Source organism: Colletes gigas, unplaced genomic scaffold (genome assembly GCF_013123115.1).
Source record: "Colletes gigas isolate AHSC1104 unplaced genomic scaffold, ASM1312311v1 Colletes_gigas_Sc00010, whole genome shotgun sequence".
NCBI lineage: Eukaryota > Metazoa > Arthropoda > Insecta > Hymenoptera > Colletidae > Colletes > Colletes gigas.
Window position 1 is genome coordinate 8,747,963 of NW_025106639.1, and position 22,965 is coordinate 8,770,927.

General features: G+C 43.1%; 2 protein-coding genes across 2 annotated transcripts in view; both read left to right on the forward strand.

Annotated features, from left to right (window-relative positions):
* Positions 1 to 4,025: 4,025 nt before the first annotated feature.
* LOC122397896 (GRB2-associated-binding protein 2-like) lies at positions 4,026 to 9,136 on the forward strand. The gene is made up of 7 exons (XM_043397368.1): positions 4,026 to 4,423; positions 4,643 to 4,771; positions 4,846 to 5,079; positions 5,115 to 5,388; positions 5,455 to 6,180; positions 6,257 to 6,396; positions 6,462 to 9,136. The coding sequence occupies exons 1-7, from the start codon at positions 4,343 to 4,345 to the stop codon at positions 6,705 to 6,707; spliced, it is 1,830 nt and encodes a 609-aa protein (XP_043253303.1). The 5' UTR covers positions 4,026 to 4,342; the 3' UTR covers positions 6,708 to 9,136.
* Positions 9,137 to 9,789: 653 nt separating this feature from the next.
* LOC122397894 overlaps positions 9,790 to 22,965 on the forward strand; it is a 58,755-nt gene continuing 45,579 nt past the window's right edge. The window contains exon 1 of the mRNA XM_043397366.1: positions 9,790 to 10,087. The gene's annotated coding sequence lies outside the window, so the exon portion shown is untranslated. The remainder of the gene's footprint in view (positions 10,088 to 22,965) is intronic.

Sequence of the window (22,965 nt, forward strand, 5' to 3'; positions counted from 1 at the left end):
CCAGTCTGAAATTCCTGATCCAACACTGCATCGGTCACGATAAATATTGTACAATACTTCGACGACGCGCGTTCCTTTATTTATTTTCTACCGGTGGGATTCTCATCGTTCTCGCTAAACGAGACGTATTATACACACATACGCATGTATACACACACACACACACACACACACACACATACAAACACGCGCGCGCGCGCGAATGGAGAAAAGGACACATTATCAGTCACTCGCCATTCAGATTATATACCTTTTTGTAATATGTCCTGCTGTAAAGACCGCTCGCAGAGTGACTTAGGAAAAACTTTAGTTGCTATTTCTTTTCTTTCGCCTCGTTGTTTTTCCTCTATTTCTTTTATAAAACGGCGTTTTTTTGTAACATAAGTTCGGTTTGTAAAAGCGCGAAAGTTAGCCTCGCGGCCCGCTCGGAGAGGGAAAAGTGAATTTAGGTTTTTTGCTACAGTTTTATACTCTTGGACGTGAACAAAAGAAAAGAAAAAAGAAAAAAAAAAAGACTTCGTTTTTCCTCTTTGACGATTTGTAAACGTAGATAAGGACACCTGTATGTTGATGTTCAATGAATATTTAACCCGACTATTGTTACATTATTATTAAAAAAGAAGTTTTAAAAATACATTCCAATTTTTATTTTTTTTCTCAGTTCTGATATTCTCTACATGTTGTGTACATACGTGTATCGAAATACCAAAATCCTCAAAGAAAGATGTATCTCTTATCGATAATATTTATATAATCACGAAGACGAGAGTATTGAGAAGCGAAAGAACGAATTATTTTTATCTTATCTTCCGGGGACATAGCAGAGCGATCTCTTGTTATCCGTGTACATCGACAGCACACTTTCTCATTTTTTTTTTTTTTTTTGTCATCGCGCGTGTACTCTATAATAAACGATTCAAATTTATAGCGTGTGAAAAACTAAAGTTTTTCTGTTAACTCTGTTGTATACAGTGGCGCCTCGCTTGCTTACTCATGCACCCGTGAATTTCCGATTCGAAGATCGTTTCCACTTTTTGTAATTTTATTTCTAACGTTTTAGTTTCTTGCCGTAGAAAATGGTCTCTTTCCCCTGTTTTACGCATATTTTACACGAATATTTGTATATGAACGTCGACGATCATTTTCCTTTTTTTTTTTCTTATCCGGACGAGAAGAGCATTGGAATCGAACCGATTTATCAGTAAGATCCAGCATTTGAACGCGAGCGTGTATGTACCATTGTCTCGGACCGTCGACAAAATGTATAAATTCACGATTAACGAGGACTTGGTGTCCGAATGCGAGACAGTCGATCTGTTTCAATGATCTTCGTTCATATTTTAGTACCTGTTCTCGTTCACTCTTATACGAGCTTGTTCAACCTACCCCCCCGACGACAAAAAGAAAAAAGAAACTCTTTGCGTTACGCGATGGTCAAAAAATCTTGGTTCAAGTACTTTCCAGGTGCTTGTTGCCTCGATACGCCATCCTCGTCGAAACAGTGACCCAAAAAAAAAACAAAAAAAACGAGTCGGGACTAAAATATGCAACGAACGTAGCCGCGTCTCGTTTCCGTTTTCGTCCCTCTATTTATTCCGGTTGTGTCACCGTGCCCCCCTTTCCTTAGGCGTAAGAAAACTAATCCCTTATCCGATTGCAGCTTGTAATGTAACAACGTAAACGAATAACCGACACGTAAGAGTTATACATATATGTGTATATATTTATACATACCGTACCATTAACGCAACACGAGAAATCTAACGAAATAAAGTTTACGTATGAACATTTGAATTATCTGGACGTTGTTACCTTGTACGATCTTGGACAACCTCGTTTACAAAACTGTAGCCGATGTTTCGCGCTCAGAAACTATTCCCAAAACTAAAAATGTCGTTCCCTCGATCAACCATCCTCTTGTAAAGCATTTTATTTATTTAATGGTCCCCCGTCGTCGTGTGCTGGAAACAAACGCTAGCGAGGATTCGTCAGTTTAAAAAAAAAAATCGCGTGATCGCTAAAATTTATTACCGTGAGATCTCCGTGAATTTTCCTGCTGGATTCCCGTTTCTTTTCCCCCGTGGAAATGTCCGAAAGAGACTGACACGTTTTATCTTTATTTTTCGTAGCGACGAATCCTCGCACGGACGAGATATATCGGACGGGATGACAAGGAGGAAGTTCAGAGTCCCCCCGTCTCACTTACACGCACGTTTATATGAAACATTTATACATGCATACGTATATTCTATATATACATATTGTACACGCGTGTACCAGACAATGTACCAACACTATTATTATCGTGACGCCAGGACCACGGTGAATTAAAGCTCAATGTATAGATAATGTATAGATTATTGTAGTAAACGCCGAGCTGTGAAAAGAGGGAAATTTTCCAAGTGGTGAGAAAGGCGCGCTTGTTACTTGGGAAACTGCGCTTGCACCGATCAAGCGCGACGAGGAATGTTTCAAGTACGTTAAGCAGAACAATATTCGTCCAATGGAGTAAATAACGGGTTCCCGATGAAAGAAGGCTTGGTGGTTTTCTAATGCGAAAATAAGTCGAAAATGTATAGCAAAAAGAAATTGATTCCGTTGATTACACGCGTGCCACACCGACCATTTACATTTTCGACTTACTTTCGATTGCGAGTCATCTATTCTTCGACTGTACCAAAAAATTACGGGACTCCCTGTTGTATATCGATGCAAAATTGTAACTAACGATTATAAGATCCCACGCGTTCACGCGAACCTTTTCATTTTATACGCGCGCTCTAGTAAGAATTGTAATCGTCCTGTAAAGTACATATATCGCGGCTCCTTTTGTACTGTGTCGATGCGACATCGATAGTGATACATTCCATTTTGAACGCCTTCGCATTGTTTACGTAAAATGGACCTTGATTTCCACGGGATCGTGTCCGCCCCGTGACCCGCAAGATTCGTTTTCATCTTTGTACCGACCCCTATTACGCGTTTCATTTCAGCGATTGGTTTGCGACACCGATATTACCCCCGTAACGGAATTGTATAGAAAACATATACAAACAAAAATATTTAATAAACGATTTATTGGTCATTCAAGTTTTCGTGTGTCTGCGAAATCACTGGTACAAACTCGCATCGTAAAAAATCGCGTCGCTTATCGTGAACGGGAGGCTAGGTTTAAATATCGATTGGCGTCTACCGCGTTAAGCATTGGAATTGCAAATTAACCGCCGTACGTCTCGACACGCGTATTTTTTGTCGTCTCGCCAAGATTGCAATTGAAATTGATAAAACGAGAATGTACTGCGTGCCCGTAACCGTCGACGCGAATATGTTTGATCAATACGGAAACATGCACGCTTTGTCTTGCTTGCCCATACTTTTCAACCTCTTAACGCTCTCTAATTATTCGGTTAATTCTGGTTTAATCAGGCGTTTGAAAGTATAACCCTATAAAAGAGAAAAGTAAACGTTACGCGGTCAACTCAACGTTCAGGTTGTTCTTTCAAGATTCGGTATGCGATTGCTGTTCGAAATGCAATGTCTCGAATATCGAAGACTGCGTAATCTGGACACTATCAGTAGTAATTTGCGAAAAAACAATAGCTCATGATTTGCCTTGAAACAGTTACGATCACACGAATCGCTCGATAATCTCCAAAGCCGTGTTATGTTATATTCGTTGACATTATTTTTTGTACAAAAACTACACTTAACATCGGTCTCGATACTCGCTCAGGAATTTCTTTGTTCGCGTTAAACTGGAATACTTTCGATTCGTACACGCCGTTGCTCTCCGTTCGCTCAGATCGCGAGAGAACGGATGCGTCATTGAGTTCGCTTTTGATCGAAAGAATTCAGACAGAATATTCTAATAAAAGCGACAAGTTTAATTATGAGCAATGATTTAGGTTTTGATAGGGACAGTGGTGCGTCATTAGGCGATTATCGGTGGACACAGATCGAGAGAATCGTGTGTCATCCGTGATGTTTGACATGGCTTGGCACGCGTTGTCAAGATGGTGGTGGTAATGGAGGCACGACGACGATAATCGGACCTTTACGTATCATCGTCTCGCATCGGTGTTCCTCTTTAATTCTTCCCTAGCTCTTCAGAGAGTGTTTGGCTTTGATCATGCACGTTAATGGTAGGATGCCGTTGGCGATGTGTTAGTTGTGTGCATCATCGTGAAGAGATTACTAGACGGTCGGTATATCTGTGAGATTGCTGGTGCGCCGTCCAAAAATAGACAAATGAACGACGAGCGTGCCATCCTTGTCGGTGGTTCCACGCACTTCGTAACAATGCACGATTATTAAAAGGTTCGTGATCAAAACCAGATAGGAAATGGAGGTACTAAAAACCAGCCAGGAGATAGTGCACGAAGGGTGGCTCATTAAATCACCACCCACGAAACGTTGGCGAGCGGTTAGTATTTTGCAGAATCATGACAAACACGGAATTCTTTTCTCTCGTGAACTTTTCATTGTTTACGTTCTTGAACGCTTGTCAAAACCACCGTGGCCAGATCCCTTTCGATCAACTACGTATTCTAACCTCAAACTATCGGAATGCTTCTATTGACTTGTTCTCTAGCGAGTAAATCGTACGACTCTTAATTCGTTCGCTACGTTTGTTTAATTACAGCGATGGAGGAAAAGGTGGTTTGCTCTTCGACATAGTGGAGAGTTACCTGGACAATACTTTTTAGAGTATTATACGGACAGACCTTGTAGAAAATTGAAAGGTCGTATCGATCTTGATCAATGCGAACAGGTAGGTTTCTAATTTGTAAAATTCATTGGGTCTCGATGATTCGTAATCTAAAATCTATCTATGTCTGTTCGCAGGTAGATGCAGGACTAAGATTTGAGAATCGAAAGCAGAAGTATCAGTACATGTTCAATGTTAAAACACCCAAAAGGACATATTATTTAGTAGCAGAAAGTGAAGCAGATATGAACAAATGGGTGGATGCGGTTTGTCAAGTGTGCGGTTTGAAAGCATACACGCAAGACGAAGAGCAGCAGTGTCAAAGTATATACCGTTGTTATTTAATTTATTTAAGATCTAATACATTTTCAGTTTCATCTGAAATTACTCTCTTACAGTGTTCCAGTTTGAAACACAAGAATCCCCACCAGTTTCGCCTATTAGCACTATTTCTGGTCCTTATATTCCTATTAGCGAATGCATTTCTGGACGTCGCTTAAACGACACCAGTTCTCTTAATTCGGCTCTTGGTCAAGGACCTGAACATTACGATGCCCCCAGACGATTGGCTCCTTCTCCTCCAAGATCCCCGACGACCACTGACGCGGAAAGTGTCTTCACCGACGACGAGTGGACAGCTCCTGTGCCTAGCGTTAACTGGGAAACGTTTCCTTCCTCGGGTAATTATTTATTACTAATGTTTGTTCTGTTTCATGCAAATACGTAACTTGAATCGTTCACGGTAGGTGAAACCAAACAGCCGCAAGGCTCGAACGACGCCGAAATTGGTTCCTGGAGCGTGAGAAAACGATTTGGAAAGTTGAGGATCGTTGATTCCGCTGTACCGCCTTCCGTAGAGAAGTTACCAGCACCTCCTAGGCCACCAAAACCTCCGCACATGTTACCTGAAAATCCTGGTCATAATTATTTAAATTTAGACGGTGCTACCGAAAGCTCAAAACCTACCACTCCAGCCACCCCCGCACCATCGACACCTGCTACTGTAACCGTGACGGATGAATCCTATGATTTTCCGAGATCTCACCAACCGGGACAAGCACTCGATACAACTCCGATCGATCAATCGTCTAAACATTTTTACTCAAACGCCGCCCCTAGTACCGTCGAAGAAACGCGTGTGTTTCGATACGATTTTCAAGAAGACGAACCGTCGAGTCCACGTTCCGAAAGTTCAACAACTGCTACGTATTCGAATTTACCCAGTCCGCTTGTTCGGGATAACTCGACTTCTGTACCAACGACAATGGCACCTCCACCACCAGTTGTTTACCGAGAATTAAAACCGGGGAGAAAAACTAGCGACTCTACGTCAATTATTAGTAACGAACCTTCGCCCGGACCAATAGCACCAGTCGTAGAAATGAGTTCTGCGGAACATTCGCCTGCCGAACCGCCGAGTATTAATAGAAAGCTCAAACCACCATTAAATAAATCACCGGTGGAAGGCACAGGTATTCACATCATCGTTTCTGCGTTAAATCCAAATTTGAACGGGATAGTTTAAAGAAGAATTCGATAATGTTCCAGGACCTCTACAACTAGCTTCTCCGCCTGGAAGAGGAAGAATCAGAGCAGCCCCTAGTCCAACGCCCCCGTCACATGTACACTCAAATCGGAACCAGTCAACATCGGACGAAGATAACAATGCTTTCGATGACAAAGAAGAGGTTCGTAAGAATATATGAATTTTATAACGACGATATTATTTTATTTTCTTACAATTTTTTTCCAGATATACTACTACCAGGATCAAAATACGTTCATTCCCGCTTCGAATCGGCGTCTCGTTGTTTTGCAATATTTAGATCTTGATTTAGAGGCGACAGAAAGTTTTACCTCTTCAAGCTTGCCTCCAACTCAGTCTCCACCAAACACGACGGTATACAAAACAGTGGATTTCTTAAAAACCGAAGCATTTAATCGTACACGGCAACGAGTCGAGGAGGAGAGGAAACAATGCACGGACGAACTTGCTTAGCGTGAGCTTTTGTTTTTCTTTTAAATTTTGTTGACGAAATTCTTGAATGCATCAAAGAGAAAAGGGCGGGAGATTCGCGAACATTTTTAAGCTGTGTATAGTATTGTTACTATTTTACTAGCACTCTATGACATTACGAAACTGCGATACTTACGCAGCACTTGGCGACTCTTCCGATGCTTTTTTTTTAAATCGTTATGTTTGTTATTAAGTCGAAGATGATTTCGAATCTTCGTTATCAATGATATACGACTAGTTGGAAACCGAAGAGATAGCAATATTCAATGGACCAAAAATGTAATGTTAAAGTTAAGGGAAAACGATTAAGAGGCGATAAAAAGAACGCGATTTTGCGGGACTTGATGTATCACAATTTGTTAAAGAATTTTTAATTAGAAGAGTAAGTATTATTACACTTAGGTACGGTCACTGTTTTTATATAGGTTTTACATACATTTAATACAAGAAAGAGGCATTTTTATTATCGACCATGCAACGAATTAAACGTGTATGGTATTGCTGAAATTTTTTAGATATCCTAATTTTAACTATTAAACAAATAACATGTAATATATTTTCGATGTGCCTGAATTTAATGTTTATTTTCTTTTTTTTTTATTTGCTGAGGTGATGAGTTGTTTGTTAGTGTGTATCATGGACGGACAATGGAGTATCATATTTATGGATGTAGATACGGTAGATGTACAATTATTTCGCAACTAATTCTTCGCAAAAATAACGTCGCGCAAATTTCCGTCTACATTGGTTTTAATAGTTTTAAACGAAAACCGTCGATATAATTATTTATATCTTACGCTATTTAATTTTGTTGTTATCTATATTCTCTTTTCTCTCGTGACGTTATAGGACAGGCTTTTAAAATGTATAATTTATATTTAACTATTGACAGTGTGTTCACTGTACCTGCCGACACGAGTTGACAACGTATGGTAATCAGAGATCATGGCCATAAAATCACAATAAACGAAAGACATACGCATATTTTTTAATAACCATTTACGTCTGTTGGCCTTAGATATAAGGTCGTCGAGCAATATGTAGTGAGACAGTCTGCTTTTCGCATCAGCAAATTTAATAAATCGATGGCTCTGTTCGTTATGTTCCACGAGCTCTTCCCCGATCGCTCCTTTATCAAATGTCAGCTTTTCATCTTCGCCTACCCTCTTTGGCTCATTTCTTGGCCCGCACGTAAAATACGTTTCACCATTTTCACTATTTCCTGCATGAATTTCTTGTGTTGCAACCTAATTTTACTAAAGATCCAGGATCTACATCTAGTCTCTTGAAATCCAACTTGCTACAATCCACCTAAAAACCCTTAGATGTGACTAATTCCTCGAATGACATTTCATCTTTAGCTCAATTGTTTTCTAATCTATCCTCCTCATGAGTCTGTATATTGTCCCCTTTTAATGAATCAATCTCATATGTTGTGTTCTGTAGGATGGGACAACAGACCTGGTCTATAACCTCGCTAATACATAAAATTCTTCACTACTACAATATCACTATCTATGTTAGTTAGTTCAGGATCTATTATTAGCATCTGTAACTCTACTGTTGTTATGGTTTAGTCTATCCCAGAGTGCTTCTATTACACTTCCCTGTCTCATTACAGGTGTTCCATTAATGGTTCGTTCCCTTTGTAAGTTTTATGTCTACTAGGTATAAGGATTTTTTTAATAACCATTACAATACAGAATCACATGCCATAGCTAGATGTGTATACATAAATACGCACTAGAAAGTACATGAAAATATATTTTAGGTATAAAAAAAATGTATACATATACAACAATACATATATGTATACAGTTTTATTTTTATAATGGCTGTATTGTAATTTCCTCTCCATAAAGGAAATTTGTACATTGTTGGAAAATTATTTGCCTTATTATCTGCGCGAGATAAAATAATTACTTGATCGATAATATTTTTAATTGCCGGGGTTTCAAGGTAGCCTTTATTAAACGTAATTTTAGTCTCTTATAAGTACTGTGTGATCGTAGAAGAAATCGTAACTCAATAATGCACACTGGTACGGAATCTCGAGAAGCTAGTCCGAAATAAAATGTGTTTTCAAATTTTTATGCAACATCGCTGTTTGGTCGATTTCTTCACGCGCATTTCCACTCTGTCCTTCGTGTATGCGTTTCTGTTCGCGCGGAAAGGATGTTTGGTGTACCGATTAGATTCACAGCTAATTTTGTTTGCCCCGATTCCGTATCATCTACGCTTTAAATTGAGACCAAAGTACTAGCGGTAGTAACTCTTTAATCAGGGACTCTGTTCCACTGTGCAACGTGAGACATTTGGTTTTCCAAATTATATTTATGCGTTAATGTATTTTATTCGTAGTGATGCATGGTACGATATGCATGACTCGTATAAAGAAAGCAACGTACAAACACGGCATCAACATATTTATATTTCTGCAAAGATTTGTATATTATTCGGAATAAGTTTGAATAATTTTTTTGATCGTTAACGATTAACGAAATTACATCTGCTTTTGCTTGATCTTTCACGATACATTGATGTTACGTTCGAATAAACATCGTGCAAATTCGTGTTTTCTAAACGGCAGATCACAAAGATCTGCAAATATTTGATCGAGAAATGTGAAATAAGAGTTTTCGAAAGTAAGAAAGAAGCACCTGTCTTTATTCACCATTACCATAGAGATAAAAAATAAATAACTGTTTATTCGTTACTCGTTGCATAGAAATAAAAATGTCTTGGAACGAACGAAGAAAAATTTAATTGTTCGATCGAATAAATGTTACGAATAAATAGTTATATTTGTGTTGGTCTTATTGGTTATCTATTAATCGAATAAAATAAATAAGAATGTCGAACGATGCGACACACGGCGTCGAAAAGCATTTACAAGTTTTGAGCGTGATTATCTTTGGTCGATATAGCGTGCTGTTTTACCGACAAGGTTGTTAGAACGTTCATGCAAATGCTGCCAGGTTATTGGCCTGCGTGACGGTTGGTGGTGGGATCGACGGAAAACAGAGCCTCATTCGCTCGCTAACCGTCGAGCGGGCGTTAGTTATTTTTGTTCGTGTTCGTCGATTTACATTGTTTTCTTTCGTCGTGAAACTGAATTGCATCGCGTAAAGAGCCATCCCGCGTCGCGTTAAAGAATACACGAGGTGCTTCCTTCTTCTATATTATGTGTTGAACCTGTGAACCATTTGTATCTTTGTGTTTTACTCTGTCGACTGTTTAACTGAAAAAAGTGTGCTCGTCTTTGTGCAGTTATCCTGTTTCGTTAAGGGACAGGAATTCGAACGGACGAACTGGACAACGTCGAAAACAATTGCAGCGGCATTTCCAGTCTCGCTTTCAAGGTAAGCACGTTACACGAAACGTATGTCGAAAATTCGAGTTACACGTGATGATCGATCCGCAGCCACTTGTTAGCCGATGAGATACACATGAAACGACGATGACTAGATTCGAACGTTGACGTAATTTTACGAGCATTTTCTATACTCGAATAATGTGACTCGACGTTTGGTTCCGTTAGCTCGCAAGTCCGTTTACATAAGAAACGATCTTTCGAAACGTTGGCTCGCGACATGTGTAGCGTACCTGTTACGCACTACTCCCGTACGAATTTAATATATCCGTACAGTTTTCTCGTTTACGTTGCTTACGTAAAGCTAGGTTTCCTCGTTTCGTCGAGAAACGAAATTTATCCGATAGTCGTGTGCATGGGAACGTCGCCGTAGCCACTTGTGGATTTTCCAACTATTTAGCCAACTGAATCAACGTACGTAAATGGTTATTCGCGTTACCGTTCCTGACCCCTCTCGGCGTTGCAGCGTGACATTCGTTACAAATATCCGAATTAATGTCAGTCGATTCCGTGTTTCGCGCTCGATATTCCTCGAACACTTCGAACGTGTTTCTAGCGTCACGTCCGTTCGTGTGACGGTTCGTTGCCATTTTATGGGGGCAGCGGGAGTATCGTTTCTTTCTCTGTCGCGAACTGTCAACCAACTATTTTCACCCGAGTCGGCTTCTTTCTCAAGATAGTTCCAGCGGGTTTCGTCAGTCAAACAATGTTTATGGTTTCCCTTGTACATGCAACGCCAGCTCGTTATGCATCCACATTGTTGTTGCGTTATTGGCGGTTATTGCGAAGCGCGCCGTGGCAAGTGAGAAATTCTCATGCACAATAACGATCATTATCGGTAACGTTCTTCGGGCAAGCGTAATATATACGACGCCGTGCATTCTTTCGCGAGCTTTCGTAATACCGCCATGATGGAAAAATTGAACTTCGATCGCCGCGGAAACAGAACCAAATGCAGGTTAAAACTTGTTTACATCCTTATTACCCGCGTAATCAAGTTGTTGAATATCTTAGTTTCCAATCGACTCTCGTATTTACTTTCCTTCCTTCTGAACGTACCAACTTGGATCAGCGAAACGTCCATTTTGTTTACAACTGTTGCTATTTACGATTCAACATTATCGATACTGAATTGGAAACGTACACGATTTACAACAATTGCTATTTACGGTGGATAAAGTCGAATTTTTGCAAATAATTAGATAATGGACCATGAGATATGTATTTAATTTGTAATTTTATGTCTACAGATATAAAACCAGCAGAATTTAGACGAAAGCCTCCCGTAGAATCAGATTTTATTCTTTGATGTTCGCAAAAATCGATCGAGCTTTGTTTCGAAAGCAAACATTTCGAGAACCAGATCAAAGATTCGTTTTTAGTTATCGATGCAGGCACCCGGGGCGCTCTTTGATCTCGATCGAGTGAAACGAGAGAACGAATTTGGACGCCACGGTGAAGAAATCTCTGAAAATAGATAGCCGCTCCTTTGAATTCCACATTAGCAGTTCGAACGAAAAAGCGACTTTATTCGATATTGGTTTCTCGGTACACAATATCGGAGGATCTTTTTGTCCGAGAAATACAAGGTTCAGCATTTTCTTTATTCTACTATAGAATATACCGTCGACACATTATTCCGCGTTCTATTCAGTATGGAAGCCGAGTTCATTTGGACTTTGCCACAAAGAACTGTCCCGAATTTCCTGTGAGCTATTATTCCCAATCCTTTTGGAATTTAATTAAAAATCTACAAATCCCTCGAATACTCAGCAACTGTATTCGATGCTAAACATAACAACTTGCAACTTTGTTTTGATATACATATTCTTACTTTTTTATAAATCGTTTTAGTATAAACGTAAAATCAAACTTAATTGATTCATCCATACTACGTTGTGAACATAGTAGGAATTTTCTATATTATTTTCCTAATATGTATGGCTAACTAATATAATGGCTCGAGTTTCCGTACGTATAGATCTTGATTGTCATTAAAATCTAGGCGGGACAGTCCTGACACGACCACGCGGGCGTAAGAGTATCCAAAACGGTCATAAACACTAGACTCGAACTTCTTTACGAGATTTTCTTTTTCCTGGTCACTGCTCGAAAGAGAGAGACACGGGAAGACCACCTGACGCGCAGTTCCGTACGAGACCCCCCCCCTGGAATCGGTGCGGAGCTTTTCTTTGCTTTTCCGGCGCATTCCAGCCTTTGTGCCGCGTTTTCTTAGGACCGGTTTACGCGCGTCTTACGGAGCTGCAGGTACATCGACCCGTAAAAACCACCACCCACGCTACGAGCGGGATTTATCTCCGGCATTCTCCCTCGTAACGTTCTCGAAAGAGGGATTTCTTAATTTCCATTCACGCCTAAGCGAACTCGAACACGAACACGAACACGAACACGAACCCTCTGCGGACTTTAGAAGCACGAATGCAAGGGAAATAACCAGGGATCCCCAATTCACAAGTATCTTTAATGATTTTCGTATAGATAGAGAGAGTAGATCTTTGTACGTTTCTTAGACTTTAGGAACCTTCTTTGCAAACTGTTTCGATTAAGTTGTTCGATGATTTTGAATGTACGGTTTACTCGAAACGAGCAGGATTTCACGAGGGCGTCGATGTGGTATCTGGGCTTTGGTTCCTGACATTTTAAAGTCTCTTTCACTCTCTTTGTAGATCCGAGGCGCCTGTAGGGCGCGCCTAAACCAGGTCGACCCGCGATATAACTCTTCTCTCGGTTTCCTGTCTAACGCAATAAACCGCACGCGTGTTGTGTGTGTTCGCGTATGGAATAGTGTCAGGGCACGGGACACGTATGCCGGAAAGAGGGAGAAACGAACGAAAACACCGCTTTCGTTTCACCGAGCACGGGGAATCTGCGCGTGATTCCTGCCCGTGCGACGTAATTATTCGGGAACAAAATCACGCGGAAGGATGGTAATTGTTGCTCGAGGGAGAGAACTTGGCCCTTCGTTTTTAACGATTTTTCGACGACGCCAGGGTAGAATAGCAGGTCACAATGCGCGTTGGTTCTCTTTCGAAGATTCTAGTGGCCAAAATAAGACGAAAATCAAGAATATCAACTTCTTGATCGAGGCTTCGTTAGAAAGTTATTAAAAAATTTCTAATCATTCTGGAAAAATTATTTTCGCTTTCTGGGGTCATTTATAATCACTTTTGGTGAATAGACATACCCCTGAATTCCTACGCATTTTCGAGAAAAAAATTCGAGAAGGTGCTGATAATTTGGGCAAAATTAAACAATTTCAAATCGTTCTAAAAAAATTATTTTCAGTCTCAGGGGTCGACTACAATCACTTTTGGTGAATAGACATACCCCCGAAATCCTACGCACTTTCGAGAAAAAAATTCGAGTAGGTGCCCTTTTCCGGCGAAATTGATAAGTTTGAAATCGTTCTAAAAAAATTATTTTCGTTTGCGGGGGTCAATTACAATTACTTTTGGTGAATAGACATATCCCCGAAATCCTACGCATTTTCGAGAAAAAAATTCCAGTAGGTGTTGACATTTTTGGGCAAAATTAAACAATTTCAAATCGTTCTAAAAAAATTATTATCAGTTGTAGGGGTCAATTACAATCACTTTTGGTGAATACACATACCCCCGAAATCCTACGCACTTTCGAGAAAAAAAATTCGAGTAGTTGTCTAAATTTCTTGACGAAAAAAAAATTTCAAATCGTTCTAAAAAAATTATTTTCGTTTGCGGGGGTCAATTACAATCACTTTTGGTGAATAGACATATCCCCGAATTTCTACGCGCTTTCGAGAAAAAAATTCTTTGCCGAAAATGTTTTTACAGCTTTTTAACGAAGCCTCAATCAACAAATTAGTATTCTTGATTTTCGTCTTATTTAGTCCTCTAGAATCTCCCATTAAAATTTTTCACGGGAATGGCCTGACACATCCTGTGTAATCTGCCATGCTAGTAGAGGGCGGGATATTTCATATCTGTTCGATAAAACCGTCGATTTAGTTTCGTTTCCCCGCGGTGTTCGTCTATTCCAAGGGGTCAATGTTTTATATTTTCTAGCAACGACGTTTCCCGGTCGCGAGGCTATTATCCCGAAGCGAAACGGGCATCAGTCGCGTGCGTGGTAGCGGTCACGAGCGGTGTGTCCTATCTCTATCATTCGATCGAAAGTCGCCGGTCGTAAAATTTCGTAAAAGCTCGGATAATTCGATCCCGCTAGACATCGTTTACTGACCACCCACGCGATCCATGGACACGGCTGCTCGGCACGAAAGTACCGAGAGAGCGTGCAACGGCCGATAGACGTCCCGACGATCGTTACGAAATCGAGCGAACAGACGCGGAAAAGACGCTCTCGCCTAGCTGTTCCACCGTAATTAGCTTACAGTAACGATTCGAAGCCTAGAATTCTTAGAGGTCTCTATAGATTCGATAGAAACATCGTTCTAACCCTTTGCACTCCTATGTCGAGTGTGATTATCAATTTTTATCTCAGGAGCTCCCTCGTCAAGTCCAAACCAAAGAAATATCCGTAAACTTGAAAGTTACAAAATGTAACAACAGTGTAAATAAAACAGATATTTTACCAAGTAAATTTCAAATAAAACCCTTAAAGGCGTTGGGAGCTGCTGGTAACAAAATTGAAATATAATTCGGAGTGCAAAGGTTTAATCGAGTTGGAAAACATTTCTTTTAGATCCAAGATCTAAAGATTTCAAAAATACCGTCAACTCCGTCAATTTACTATGGTGCAAAGGTCTCGAAGCAGTTTTTACTAAAATACGAGTTCGTCGCGTATTCATGGCGAGCATAACTCGGCGGATTCGCTCTCACGCGATTAGTACGTTCGCTCGTTTCTGAAAGTTGCCTTCGAAAACTAATTCGCTGCGGGCTGGAAAGTTCAGCGACCTCGGTCGACGAATCATCGCGACGGCGGGCGATTTTTCCAACAGAAATTTCGCCCGGCAACAGACGTTTCCTTTCTGATCCGGTACAAAACGAACCGAAACCCCGTGCAACACCTACGCCCGTGAGCGACGATCATTAGCGACATTCCGGAGTGTCGGTCGCCTAGGCCTGCCTACCTGTCCGTGGGTCGGCCCGTGATAAATTTCTCAAACCGTTCAGCACGCGACCGCCCTTAATCCTCGTTTCGTTTTTCGATCGGCGCCTCTCGACATTCCCCCCTCCGCGCACACGTGTACACAAATATTTGCGCGACGAGCGCGATAAACCTGTTCCCGACTCTGTTCTTAACCACCATTCTGCTCCCCATAGAAATCTGTTCACCTAGCTCCTACGCATACACAGTGTTTTGTCCTAGAGTTAGACACTTTTTCGGAACCTAGGGCTTCTGTCTCGAGCAGTGGATAATTCGCAATTTAACGCGATCGACTTCGTAGCCATTTATCCGAGGTGAAAACTGATCAGTTATCCGAGGATCGCGAGTGCATCAAAGAGGACGCGAGATGCACCTCAACCGGTCGCCGTGGCTGCGAGCAAAATAGAGCGTGGCACGCTCGAAGGAGTTTATCCGAGCGGATTCGACGATCCGCGAGAGCCAGAGCGACGTATCCACACGTGCATAACCGGTGCACGGTCGACGTTCGTCTCCGCGGCGGGTTTTCTCCGATCGAAACTGGTTCGCGGATAAGGTCTTTAACCTTCCCGGTCTTCGTCGCTCGCAGTCGGATCGGTCTAGGAACGACGCCGCAAAAAGAAGCGCTGGTAACGAAGCTGTTCCTGGAGAAAAGCCGCGCACGTGCTTCTGCCACGTTCCTCGAACACCGTGTGCTCGGCACACTCGCGGACCAAGGACCAAACATCGACGAGAGTCATACCCTAGAATCCTAAATAGAATTTCATCGCGTTCTCCTAATATAGTTGTGGGGAAGTTCGTTTTAGGATCTTTGACCATACGTGTCGCGTGGACAAGGTTCTCATTGCCCTGATCGCAGGTCTCCAGGCGTCCACGAGGCCTTTCTAAATCTCTACTCGTTTCTGGTTGCAACAGTCCGCGAGTTGACATATCGAAACCGCAACTCCCACGGCAGGCTTACGAGGTTACCGTTGCCACTGCGATCCTCGAACCCACCGGTCAGCGCAGGTGAAACGGGGCCATCCTCCCCCTTCGCCTAGGGCTCCGGGAATTGCACCGGGAGGCAAGCCCCAGCCGGTGCACTCTTCCATCGTCGATCCTTGTAACACCATTTTCACCACGATGGAGCTTTTCTGCTACCAGTTACCTTGCAATTCGACGCTTCTAACACGTGGAGACACGCAGACACCTTTGTACGCGACGAATCCTATTTGATCGCGACCCCGTTGAAACTTTTCTCGCGTACTTAGACCTCCCGATGCAAAGTTCCCCCCTCGATCGAGACAAAGGAGTCTTTCTCCACCCGCAGACGAGTCTTGAAACTTGTGCCTCGACTGTCTTCCCTGTCGTCGTCCTGTCAGCTCTCGAGGCAACTTCTTGCGTTTACTTATTAACGAAGTACAAGAGTGTTCTCCGATACTGGGAAGTTATCCGCGTAATTTCCTAGAATCGCGTACATTTTCGGTCCCCATAAACGCAACGAACGTGATTCGTATGCGTGCGTGTGTTCTGCAACGAAGAATGACTGCGATTAACTTGTATTCGCAGTCCACGTAGATCGTAACAAGCGTAAGCGTGTGAAATTTGTTTTGATTCCGGTGCGTGCTTTCGCGTCGTCACGAGAGGATTCCTTCTTCCGGCGTAAGAGGCGCGTGCCATTCGCGTTTGTACCGTTACCGAGCGTGGACGTACCGAGACCATAATCGACAGTCGAATCTTCGTTTCGCGCTACGATTGTTCAGTTTACTCGTCTCTTGGAGCATCGATTTAGTTTCCTTTAACTAACACTCGTTTCGTAACACGTCTATAGATCTAAAAACGTCCAGCAAGATTGTCCAGCTCCGCGGTTAAACTGCTCGGAATGAGACTAAATAACGAGAATCGTTCGAGAACGAGTCCGCTAGTCTAGAACGATTTCCTGAAGTTCCGCAGCCCGACGAGCAGAACCGTTCGTTGTCGCAATCGGGAGAAAGTCTCGAGCGATAAGTCAGCTACGCCGGAAACGGTAGTCGTTGCCGAGTTTTCAGAGATCAGCGTCAGTTTTCACTGACGGAATACGGTACGTGTCGCTGGTCCCATCGATGCTCGAAGCATTGTTGGTCGCGTTCTCGGTGAAATCGCGCCCGTTTAGTAAATATTACGACACGTTTCGCCGCTAGAGAGGCTTGGCTCCTTTCGAATCGAGCACACGTGATTCACGACGCTTCCTCGTGCGCGGTAGATCCGCCCGTCGACGCCTCGGTAAGTTTTTCACTGTACGAAGATCCGTAGTTCTTGATACTCCAAAATCTACGAAGATCTTGGAGAATTTCAAGAGATCCAAGCTTTGAATTCGAGGCGTTCGAAATCCTATTAGAGAGCAACTCGAAGTTACTTCCGCGGTATCGACAGGTAGCTGGTAAAAATGGCGTTACGGCGGTAACGTTTGGCCCAGTTTAGCTAGTTTCCTTCCCATTGTCGAGCGCCGCGCGTTTCTAGAATTGGACATCCCGATGAATGGGGCTTGCACGAACCGAGAGCTGGGTTATTTTCATGGCGTCTTCCATTCATTCTCGCGTTAACAACGAACGCGAATACTCCAGCGACAAAGGCAGACGGTACGAAACGGTCCGAGGGAGTAACGCGCATCGTATCGATCAACGTCGAACAAAAAGAAACGCATCGCCCTGTTCCCTGAACCGTCTCGTATAAAACACTTACCTTGAACGCGGTACGACGTTGGAAATAGAGCTTGAACAAATTAATTCCGGTCGCTACTGGACTATGGGATCCCAAAGGGTTGAATTCTACTGGTTGGACATTTTTTCCGGCGCCAGTAGCGTCCCGAGAGTATCGAGTTCGACGTTGCTCGAAATCGTTACGTTTAACGAGAATAACTCGGTGCACTTGCGAGTGACCATGGTTCCGTGACGAGCCCGTCGATCGGCCTAAATGATAATACACCGGGTGTTCGTTTCTTTTTTTCCTCTCCAGCCGCTCACGGTCCGACGATCTATCATTGTAACGCAAGAGGGAAGCGGACAAATGCGCGATAAGATCGCTGATACGCGTCCAACGTGATTTATTATCGTACGTTTGTTCCAATTTATCCGTCGTGCCACCAAAATGGAGCAGAACCTAACGAGAGCATCGCTATCGTCCAAATTCTAGAGGTAGTTCCGATACGTACGAATAATTACGCTAGATGGGCGGAATAATTGTTAAAAATTTGACGCATTAGACACCAATTGGGGAGATTTCTCACGATGCTCCACACAGAATCGATTGACAATTCATATTTAAGATCACTTATGCTACCAGTCTTTTGCAAATTTCCTAGGGAATGATTATCGAACCGTACAAAAGGGATCTAGACAAAATAGCTGGATCTTCGACATAATGTGGAACATCGAGGATAATTCCGCAGATGTTCGTCGCGTCGCGATCGGTTCCGCGAGTTCGATCGTACGAGTCCCATCGCGAAACCCGAGTGTATTTCATTAGCGGATTTCATTAAGCTAATTAGGGCCTCTCGTTACCGACTCGTTCCGTAATTACAGTCGCGGAAACGCTTCGCGGAATCCGTGCGAGCCAGAAAATCTATGTACACATTCTGATCTCGACGTTCCAATTTTTTTTTCTTCTTTTTCTTCTTTTTTTTATTCGACGCGTTTCTTTCGCGAGCTTTGGATTCCCGCGACGGAACTCGATCCCTCGTTAGCAAGAAAACGAGAACAAAACGACAAGGGACATTTTCAGGCTGGATTTTTATTACGTCGAGGACGCGACGCCTCGAACGTCGTAACTATACGGTTCAAGTTAAGTTGTTGCAGACGTGGATCTTGCTTTATTTCGAATATACAAGTATATATTTTCATACACATGGCGTCATTCACCGATATAACTATCAAAGCATGCAATCAAACACAAATATGTAATAACAACTTGAGAACGCTGTAAAACGAAGGTTGCTCTTCGTCCGTGTGCATTTTCCAAGAAAACATACTCGTCAAAGGGTTAAATTAACCGCGGTGCCGATTATCGGGACGCAGCCTTGGCTTTTTGCTCGCGGATGTGTGTCCAGGTGACGCGGACAGGTGTAAACAGCGGACAGCTGCGGGAAAAGTGGTATAACGTCGATTTCCTGTTCGCCTGGCTATGGCGTTTCCACCGTGACTCGAGATTTCCCTCTCGTCCGTAAATATGTTGAAAAGATCTATGGTGAGAGAAACCTCGATCTTCCTCGTTCGTAATTACTGCAAAGAGGATATTCTAGCGTGAAACTCGTCCTTTTTGGGCGTTGCTGGAAAACAACGTTACGACTTTCCATTGTATTCGATGCTCGCTCGAATCATAGCACTCTTTGCACTCTTTTTTAATATTAACTCATTCGTTGGTGCATCGAGACCGGGGCCAGTGTGATTTCGGCGCGAACGACGATGAGATCTCGTGTCCGGCGATGTTTAGAAAGCGATTCGCGTATTCCCCTTCAGTTTCTCCGCGATTGTAAATTGCTCCCGGAGTGGCGGCTCATCCGAACGCGTTTCTCGGGGCCCGCGAAAACCCTGCAACGCAGTTTCTATTTAAATATCACTCGAACCCCGTGAATTCCGTCCATCGACCACCTCCATTAACGGGAACTCTTTGCTGCTCGAGTATGAAATCCGTGCAAACGAACCGCGCCGCCGAATTCCGAGGGTCCTTCATCAGAATCCATTTTTTCTTAGCAAAGCGTTTCGAGTCTCGATAAATTCGCGAATTACCCCGCAATTAGTCGCATTCGAAATGGTTTCGAGTGTGCATCGAGTGTCGAGATTACCACAGCGCACAGATACCCACGTCGCGTGTGCGTTTATGCGTCTTTGTCCGATAAACGCGACCGCGTTTTTGTTGCATTTGTTCTGTCGCTGGTCGGTTCGCTCTCTCGCACACACATACACACCGCGTGTAAGACGCATCGACGAGATCGCGGCCATGAATGCAATGTGCACTGGCCCGCTCGGCCACGCTCTGCTTGTCCTTGCGAACGCGACTCATTACGATGCATCTTTCCCCCCCCCTCTCTTTCTCTCTCTTTGCCTCCCCCTGGCATCCTCTATTACTCGTTCCATTCTACACCTATCTTTGCCCGCATCGTTTCATTCTTTTCGTTCTCATCCAGCGGCTCGTCCTCCTCCAGATCGCGAGCACGATTATAATCGCTCGTGTCGCCGGCTGGTAATCTCATTCCACCGGTTTTTCTTTCGTTCGACCGTTCCTTCCACTCCAATGACGAGTACGTTTGTGCAAACGTGTTTCCCTCCCCCTTGGGCGAAAGGTGTGCGCGCCATTAGGACTTTATTAACCCCCTGGGCCTGGACGAATCCGACTCGTTAGCTCCTTGCGCCAAGTGTCGAGAGTTTGAGAGGGTTAAACGTAAAAATACACGGTGGAGCGTCAACGATTAACCGATTTACCTTTGCACTCCCACTCGACACTTTTTCAAGTCCAAACCAAAGAGATATTTAAAATTACAAAATACAATATTTTTTAATCAACGTAAATTTCAAATAAAACATTATTAAAAGCATTGGGAGCAGCTGGTAACAAGATTTAAATATAATTCGGAGTGGAAAGGGTTAAAGTTCACGGGTCACCGATCTCGAAGACTCGTCCTTGTTGTCTCCACGTGATTTCTCGCCATTTCGCGGCGGAAGTCCTTGAACAGGATCGTGAACACCGGCTTGAATCTAGCACGAATAGAAATATCCAAGCGGTGCCGAGGATTCTCGTAATCCGAGACCGCCCACATCCTTTCGACGGCGTACTACCGGTTCTCACGTGCGCCGGGTAGAAAAGGCTCGAAAGGGTTATCCCGTGGCCTGGTATCACGGTCGAAGGTTTTTCGCGCGCTACGCGTAACGGGACGAAACGCGATCGATCGATCCGTTCGCCGTGTGATTTTTGGATCGCGTCGGTATCGAGGTCTAGTTTGGCCGCGATCGCGGCATCCGTGAACTGGAACACCCGGCTTCGTCGATCACGACTCGCGGTTTCGAGGTTCACCGCAAATTCGATCTCGGGCCTGGTATCGTTTTTCATCGCCATAACGCGAAAGGGAGGACAGGCTGTTGTGAAAGAGGCGTCGATGAATTCGACCAGGCGAGTCGATACATCCTGGCGAAAGACACTCGAGAAAAAGCTGTTGGTTCGCCCGGGGGCGAAAAGAGCTGTTTACCGAGCATCGAATCGGTTCGTTCAGACCCATCCTGATAGCATCAAAAACAAGTAGCATCGATATGCAGTTTCCAATTGTACGAAGACAAAGTTTTGGTCCCACGGTCAACCGTTGAGAGGAAACTTTGTCTCTTTCCCTTCTCGGAAGTTTTTTTTTTTATATTTAAGCATTTGAGATCTCGGTCGAGATCTATTTCTGCTGCACTGAGACAAATTACGGTATACATACATATCCACATTCATAAATACACAGTCCACACTGAATTAAATCGAATTCGCAGGTTACATTGTTTCAAAAACTTAAAAATAAGGAGACAAGCCCTTAAGGGCAACTGAAGCTTAATCTCACGCAACTGTGTTGAATTAGTCGAGATCGCTGTAAATCGAAGAGGTTACACTGCCAAACGATATGATTAGTGTCACTGATAATTCCTACACGAAATAGGGGCGCATCAACCCTTTGCACTCCAAATTATATTTCAATTTTGTTACCAGCAACTCCTAACGCTTTCAAGTGTTTTATTTGAAATTTACGTTGACTAAAAACTAAAGCAATTTAAACGAATAGAGGAACAAACAAATTCAATTTAATATCTGCTTAATTTACTGATGTTGTATTTTGTAATTTTCAAGTGTGTGATATCTCTTGAAATTTGTTTTCCAAAAACAAAGATTGATTTCCCTTCTTCCTTATGCTTTCTTTCGGAATATACGAAAATGAAATTGAATTCTGTTGCTTTGAATTTGAAAAAATGTCGAGTGCAAAGGGTTAAGGCTATAATGATCGAATTCTTCTCGGAAGTGGTTAAACTCGGTCGAATTTCCCCGGAGAACCGATCGTTCGAAACCGGGGACTTTTCCAGGAGGCACCAGTTCCCCGATACAGTCAAACGATACAATTTTTTTTTTCCGTCGCTCGGGTAGGAACGCCTCGTTTCCCTTTTTGCCCTCTCTGCTCCTCCCTGTCCCTTATAAATTCTGACGCGTGCACGATCGTTAAGCTGTAAGAAGAAACGGGTTTTGTTGGTCCGTAGGAGGAAGCCTGCTAGAGGCTTCCATTACCGTTGTAAGACTACGGCTCAGGGCCGTGTTACGCAAGAGGCGGTCCGACGAACTCGACCAAAACCGTGTGTTCCCCCCGTTTGGCACCGGACGACCCTTTCTCTTCGGTTGAACGCGTTCCTCGGAACTAGCGAGCACTATGCGCGCCACCGTGCCGATTTATCACCGGTTACACCACGAGCAATCTCAATTTTAATTCCATACGAAACACTTGTACCGTGGGATGAAAGGATCGTGCTTGAAAAAGTCATTTTCGAGCCTTGCTTGCCAAAACTCCAAGATGGCTGACGAAAGATTCCTCGATCCCGAATAGTCGTGCACTTTCGCCCGGGTGAAAGTGCACGCATGCTTCGTAATGTTGCGTCGATGGTATGGTAATCGTATATTCCATCCGGTGGTATTAATCGCGTAAAGATGCCAGGCGCGGTGACGCAACCGGTGCCGCAATTAATGATCCTATTCGTCGTCGGAACAAAGAGCGGAAGACGCGCGACGGAGCGAACAATC